The sequence below is a fragment of the Austrofundulus limnaeus genome, unplaced genomic scaffold (genome assembly GCF_001266775.1).
Source record: "Austrofundulus limnaeus strain Quisiro unplaced genomic scaffold, Austrofundulus_limnaeus-1.0 Scaffold526, whole genome shotgun sequence".
Classification (NCBI taxonomy): domain Eukaryota; kingdom Metazoa; phylum Chordata; class Actinopteri; order Cyprinodontiformes; family Rivulidae; genus Austrofundulus; species Austrofundulus limnaeus.
This window is the reverse complement of record NW_013952928.1, coordinates 20,373-27,761: the sequence shown is the minus strand read 5'-3', so window position 1 is coordinate 27,761 and position 7,389 is coordinate 20,373. Positions and strand designations below refer to the sequence as shown.

The window sequence follows — 7,389 nt, the reverse complement described above, 5'->3', positions numbered from 1 at the left end:
GTTGATCATTCTGTTTTCATAAGCAGCCCTCCCAAGACAAGTACGGGAAACACTGGAAAAGGTCTAAAAAAGTTTATTGAAGATGTTTTTGATTATAGAATTGACCAACAACCATGTTAATATTTTTGTAGTACAAAATAAAAAGGTGAGTCGCGTAAATGTGTGTTTTCATAAAACAAGTAGCCCCCCACCCCGCCAAGACCAGTTTCGTAGGGGAAACACTGTTTAGACGTTTTAACAAACCTTTTTCAACCTTTWGCTGGCCTTTTGCAACTTTTAGCTTAGTCTCAACCTTTTGCTACTTTTAACCAAACTTTTTCTACCATTAGTTTTTAGCTAGCTTTTATAAGCTTTAAAYACTCCACTTCAGGTTTTTCAGGACATTTTAGCAGGGTCTTTTCAGTGTCTTTTCTCTAGTTTACCTCGTCCCTTTGTTGGTCCAGATCAATTTTGGAAGTGCACTGGGACAGGCTCTCAGCTCGTTCCAGCCTTTCTTGTGGTGTGTGACTCACAAGAAGGTCAAAGGTCTCAAAATAGAGCCATGCCATGTCTTCTGAAAGCAACAGCTTTCCACAGGCGATGTGTCTCCACATAGGCCAGCCCAAAGCAGGATAACAGCCATCTCGTGTTCGCACATAACTTGCCATTTTACGAAGATAGTGAAGGCCGAGTTTGGAGGAAGGAGCCACCTATTTAGGACATTGAGTAAATGAAAACATTTGCATCTCCTAAACATTATTCAAGTTAGTCGAAAATAAGAGTGTATTTACTTGCAGAGCACCCAGTAGGAAGGGTTCCATGCATGGCCATATGCTCACACTATCCGTCTCCATGTCTGAACAGGAAAAAAACAAAACAAAAGAGCTGTGAAAACATGATCCACAGTTGAAACAATATCATTAAAATATACATGCATAATGCTTTGAGGTCTTCAAACTTTATCGTCTCAACTTAAACAATGAACCACWGTGGCCAAAAGTTTTAATAATGTAGTTTCAGTTGACTTAAATACCATCAATTCACAACAAAAGTCCTGTCAGGGCACGGACTGTGCAAAAGTTAGAGTTCCACCCATAAATCCAGTTTATATCCCGATTCAGATCCAATTCAGTCAGTTCTTATTATAATACAGTACAATATGAAATGCCAATAAGTCAGTTATACATCTAAGAAAGCCAGCGGATTGCATCAAACTGCAGTGAGATTTTAGAAGCAACTAGATAATAGTGTGAAAGAAACAGGCAGGCGGTGCACAGTAACACATTGTATTAACAGCCATCATAGGCAGACTTCACAGTCAGAAAATGACTTAATACTGTCCCAATGGTGGCTGCAGGGTACTTTGCTTCATAGGCCTGGGACTGAAGGCCCCCTGAAGGCAAGAAACCAGAATATCTTCAGATAACCCATGCAAACAAGAAGAGAATGCACACTCCACACAGAAAGACCCCAGGCCAAACTTTGGCCACCATGCTGCAAGAGCACCTGCTTTTATTTTGATTAATCACTTTGAAGGTAATTCSTGATCAAGCTTCCACTGAATTCTCTGTCTCCAATCAGCTCCAGCAGCACAGTCAGGCCTCAGCAGTCAGAAGGCCTTGATGCCTTATCAAAAAAAAAATAAATAAATAAATAAATAAAATAAAATAAAATAAAAAATCCTCTAGCAGCTGCTTTAAGAGCTGCAAACAAGAACTCACAGAAAACCTCTCCTAAAAAACTTCCGCCTCACTGTAGTGATCAAACTTTTACGTAAGTCTTCCTGGTTACACCCCTGAAGGTGGGACTTTTTACATCAGACGTTAGAACGTAACCAACTTTGTTATGAAGACAGAAAAAGCACATTGATAAGACACACACTCTCCTTCTCTGTTTTCAGTTCTTGATATATAGACACAAATGAAAAAAAAGTAAGACACAAAGAAATGATAAATTGAGAGCCATTAACTCTTTATATTTTGACTYTACATTCAGAAGAAAAGTGCACAACAGGTGACATTCTCACATTACTGTTAAAAACAAATCAATATTTAATAAGGATTGGATGGAAAAAGGGATTTGGTCTGTGTTACGTTTAGTTAACAGTAATGGCTGCTTGTTTTCATATGATGCTCTGTGTCAACAGCGTAATCTAAAAACAAATCAAAAAACATATAAATTCATAATCAAAGCCATTCCAAAAGCTGTCTTATGTTTAATTGCAGGTTCATTGGCTTATTCACCTAGTGTTCCATGTTGACCACAATTATTAATTGGAAATTACTCTTTCAAAGATTTCAAGTTTTCCAATAAAACTATTCGACACACTTATTTATCCCACCCTGCCATTTAAAATTTCCATTTGTCAAAATTTTCCACCACAATCAGTCCATAAATTACGCACTAAATACCTCAAATTTCCAATTGTACCAAGAGCCAAAGAAATCCACTTTAAAGCTTTATATGGAATATATCCATCTAATTATTTTATTCATCAGAGGTTTGGTGTTGAAACAAATAATTGTGTTTTTTGTGATGATACTGAAACAACAGAACATTTATTCTTTCAATGCATGTATGTTGAAACATTATGGTCTGATATGTTTGACTGGTTATTTCCCAAAGTTCCCAGTCTSCAAATGTTCTCTGAAAACAATATAATTTATGGACTTATTATGGACAATAACAACAGTGACTTTCTCATCAACACAATTATCATTCTGGAGAAATTTTTCATCCATAAAGCTAAATATCTTAAGGTTAAACCAAATTTCTATCATTTTCACAATGACTTTATTTTGTACTGCAATCCTCTTAAAGTGATGCACACTAAACATGCCCACAATCTGTGCTCTTTAATTGAASAGTATGATTTAACATCTAAACCATAGCCTTTTTTTGTTCCTTCTTATTTTTAAACTTCTTATCTTTATTTGCACCCATCCTTTTCTCTTATATGCAAGGTTGTTTGTTTGTTTGAAATACGCCTTATTGTTTGTACATTGTATTATTTTGTGTGTTCTTTGTTGTTTAATAATAAAGAAAAAAAAACAGGTGACGTTCTCAAACACAGGTCCATATTTTTCCTACAGGTGCTCAAATCAAAGCTGCAAGTTTTTTTTTTTTTTACCTTCATAGACCTCTGTCAAACCCTTCATACGGTTCTGATCTAACGGTTTCCATATGCATTTATATTTGTTTATAATTAATAACTTGTTTTTTCAACTCTTCCCGTAAAGCTAAAACTTTTAATCACTGGACACGTATGTGGTGAATAGTTGTTCTGTTTTGCTGGTGGGAACAAAAAGTTTAACTCATTCTGTGAGCGCAAATAAGCAACTTTTCTCCATAGAAGTGATGCTAATGTTACGTTAGCTGCAGTGTGTTCTTACCGTCAGGAGCTGCTCACCAGCAAGAAATCACAGAAAAAGGATCAAAACGGGAGAAAACGTAGAAGTTCAGTCTGTTGATTCATATCGTACTTGTCTTCTTCCTATTATGACGTCCCGTCCTCCTTTCCCAGCATCCATTGCGAGCGCTGACAGCGGGCTGACTTCAGGGGGGAGGGGCTTCTTCTTCTTCTTCTTAGATTTTTTTGTCGGTTGGCATCTAACTTTAAGATGCATTATCGCCATCTACTGTACTGGAGTGTGGGCCAGAGTATCCACCTGTTGTTTCTGCACCTCTCTTCATCACTTCACAACCTCCATACGCCACACTGTCTGCTCCTAACACACTGCTCATTTTCATGATTTTCTCCACACCTTGCACATCTTTTTTTCCTTTACACGTTTGAGCTGTGTGACCAAATCTTTGGCAGTTAAAGCATCTAAGTGGTCGAGGGACATATTCTTTTACATTGTAAGCCATGTACCCCATATACACTTTTGCTGGGAGCGTTTCCTCGTCAAACTCGATCAAAAATATTTTCAGTCCTTTTTCTCACCATTTCTTCTCACGTCTTTAATCCTCCGCTCTCTGAGATTTACTTTAATTTCCTCATTTGAAATCTAAACTGGAATTCCTCAAATCTCTCCTTTTTTCCATTTACGACCTTCTTCAACAATGCTCACACTTGTTACTTTATATTTTCCTACTTCTTTCATCTTACAAGCTCTTTCTTTTTGTTCTTTTTTATTACAAATTATCATCAAATTTCCATCTCTCAAGATCTTTGCATTAGCAATTTCACCCACTTGATTTTTTAAAATAGTTGTTAGTTTAACTGGGTTATTTCACACCATTCTCCTCATTAAACCTCACAGTTACTTTGAACTCTTTTACCTCCTCCTCCCATTTCTTCCTCAGATTCCCCATAATTTTTCAACACTTTTCCTTTCTTTCTTGATTCTGCAGCCACAGAAGATTTTCCTCTTTTAGAACTCATTTTTTCACTATCTGAAGAATCACTTCTCCCGTATTCCTTATTTACTACCAGATATTCGTACTGATTTTATTTCTCTTTTCCTTTCTCTTTCTTCATCTTTAGATCTATAATTCTTAACCATTCACCGTTCTGCTTCTTTCCCTTCTTCCTTGTGCCACTGGACTCGTTTTTCGGCCGTTGCTCCTCTTCAGCTTCTTGTTCAAACTCGACTTCAGGGGCTACCCCCGYGGGGCCCAGACATGCTAARCGCGACGCCATCTTGAAACAGTCTACTTAAAGGGATGGGACTATCCAAATTATGTAAACAATGCTGAGTACTTACCAGATTAAGTTTTTTTTTCTTTTTAGAGTAGCCCCGATTTACATGTACTCTATTACTGAGCCCGCGAGGGGACATGGGGGATTTGTTTCCTTTTGCGTTCCCTCACAAAAGTAGTTTATCACTGTTGTGCCTGCTGGTTTATCAGCAAAATCACATGTTCACCATTAGCGAGTTAGCCTACTGCTTTAATTCAGCTTCAGAATGAATACATCACACAGCCACGCATGGAAATATGTCATATGCCGATATTTTAACACAGTACAGCCACACAACATCAATGTCAATTGCACAAACTTGTGGCGACACATCCTGTTTTGGTAACCGGATATTTCAAAATAAAAGTCTGATTTAATTCAGTTCAAATACAGAACACTCTTTTGCGTGGGAACGTAAAAGTATTGCGAGGTAACGCAATACTATTGCGTGGGAACGCAAAAGAAAAAAAAAACTCCTGCCATGTCCCCTCGCGGGCTCCGTAACTTTATAACACATTTACACACAGATAGTTGAAAGAAAAAGTTTATTTTACCATGTTATTTTAACTAAAAAAATGTTATTTTATTGACAACGTAGTCAAAACAAGTAAAAGAAAGTGTACTAAAATTACGTTGTCAAAATACATTACAAAAACCAAGGCTTAAAGCATCATTTTGAAAACATCATTTAGAAATACACAATAAACTAAAAAAATAAAACAAACAACAAAACTGTGTTCAATAAAAAGATTGACAATCATTTGTAAAATAAATGCAGTTAATGCACCCCATTGGCTGACTTGTTTGAATAAACTCCACCCACCCGACCGGNATCACACAGCCACGCATGGAAATATGTCATATGCCGATATTTTAACACAGTACAGCCACACAACATCAATGTCAATTGCACAAACTTGTGGCGACACATCCTGTTTTGGTAACCGGATATTTCAAAATAAAAGTCTGATTTAATTCAGTTCAAATACAGAACACTCTTTTGCGTGGGAACGTAAAAGTATTGCGAGGTAACGCAATACTATTGCGTGGGAACGCAAAAGAAAAAAAAAACTCCTGCCATGTCCCCTCGCGGGCTCCGTAACTTTATAACACATTTACACACAGATAGTTGAAAGAAAAAGTTTATTTTACCATGTTATTTTAACTAAAAAAATGTTATTTTATTGACAACGTAGTCAAAACAAGTAAAAGAAAGTGTACTAAAATTACGTTGTCAAAATACATTACAAAAACCAAGGCTTAAAGCATCATTTTGAAAACATCATTTAGAAATACACAATAAACTAAAAAAATAAAACAAACAACAAAACTGTGTTCAATAAAAAGATTGACAATCATTTGTAAAATAAATGCAGTTAATGCACCCCATTGGCTGACTTGTTTGAATAAACTCCACCCACCCGACCGGCCGCTCTGTCAGCCGGCTACAAATGGTGTGTAGCCAGTTAATCTGCGCGCCTCCTCTTTTCAGTTTCAAAACTTTAAAATTAATRCTGTAGCTTTATTGTTTTATAACAAGTCTGCAGTTTATAGAAAGGACAAACCTGAATACACAAATATGAATGCGGCATTGACGAGAAGGGCTCCTTTAACGGTGGGCGGAGTTTTTCCGGAGGGCGGGCTCTCTCTGACAGCAGGAAAAGGTTGGAGACTGTCAGCGGTGGTTGTCTTCAAATAATCCGACTGGTGTTTGTATAATCTGCCTTTTGTCGAACCCGTGGACCTATGGCTAAAAAAGGGATGACCCTGTGTAATGTGTGCTGCCTGCTTCTTTATGTCACCACAGCAGTGCTCGCCGGGTAAGTGACCCAGTGAGKGAAGCAGCACCGGCAGCTGCCCGCTGGTCCACATGTTCCTCTGTGATTGGTCTAACCGCTCTCTYCGTGTGTGCAGCGGGTTGACACACTTAGAGCTAACTCGCTAAGTGTTGTTTTCTAGCAAAGCGTTTACTCTTCATAACCAGTGGTCCCGTTTTTTGTTTTTGTGGTCATGTTTTGGCCTTGTTAGCTTTTGTTTWGGCTAGTAAGATTCACCCAAAGTCCCAGCTCACTATAGCCGGCACAAGAGCTAACATAAGCAGCAGCACTTAACAGGTTGCCGTRATTTTTCTTTCTTTCTTTCTGTCCATACAGACGTGATTTCTACAAAATCCTGGGGGTGAGCAAGTCAGCATCAATAAGAGATATTAAGAAAGCGTACAGAAAGCTAGCTCTACAGCTACATCCTGACAGAAACCAAGACGACCCTAAAGCTCAAGACAAGTTCGCGGATCTGGGAGCAGCTTATGAGGTTGGTCAGAAACTTTTGTTGTTCGCTTCATCACTTTACTTTCGGTCTAAGTGTGTGTTATTAAAGTGTATGTATTTAGAAATCAAGTTTTGTGCGGAAGTGATGAGGCTGTAAGTGGACACTTGCTTCTTGGTTGTTGTTGGAAACGCTTTGAGCTCGGTGATTGGTCAGCTGGACTGTGTGGCTGCATCTGATTGGCTTAAATAAACACAAGTGGCTTAAAGAAAGTCTGACGTGGATGAGTTGGAGTGGATTCTGATAGGAGCTACAGATTTGCCCTGAAATCTGAGGAGATGCTTTAAAGGAGACCAATTTTGGGTCCTAGAAACATTTTATATAGGCTCTGTTTGGCTATTTTTACTCTTTAACATTTATTAGATTTGTTTATATTATTAGTATAGTAATACTATTATTAA

General features: G+C 37.9%; 2 protein-coding genes across 2 annotated transcripts in view; one reads left to right on the top strand and one right to left on the bottom strand.

Annotated features, from left to right (window-relative positions):
• tbccd1 (TBCC domain containing 1) overlaps positions 1-3,546 on the bottom strand; it is a 19,301-nt gene extending 15,755 nt beyond the window's left edge. The window contains exons 1-3 of the mRNA XM_014026121.1: positions 3,372-3,546; positions 771-835; positions 423-689 (exon numbers count right to left, since the gene is read on the bottom strand). Coding sequence (XP_013881575.1) covers positions 423-689; positions 771-833 — 330 coding nt within the window. The 5' untranslated portion in view covers positions 834-835; positions 3,372-3,546. The remainder of the gene's footprint in view (positions 1-422; positions 690-770; positions 836-3,371) is intronic.
• Positions 3,547-6,272: 2,726 nt separating this feature from the next.
• The window catches only part of dnajb11 (DnaJ heat shock protein family (Hsp40) member B11), a gene marked incomplete in the record, with an annotated part of 10,804 nt that continues 9,687 nt past the window's right edge, over positions 6,273-7,389 (top strand). The window contains 2 exon segments of the mRNA XM_014026120.1: positions 6,273-6,483; positions 6,817-6,973. Of these exon segments, the coding sequence (XP_013881574.1) occupies positions 6,410-6,483; positions 6,817-6,973 (231 nt within the window).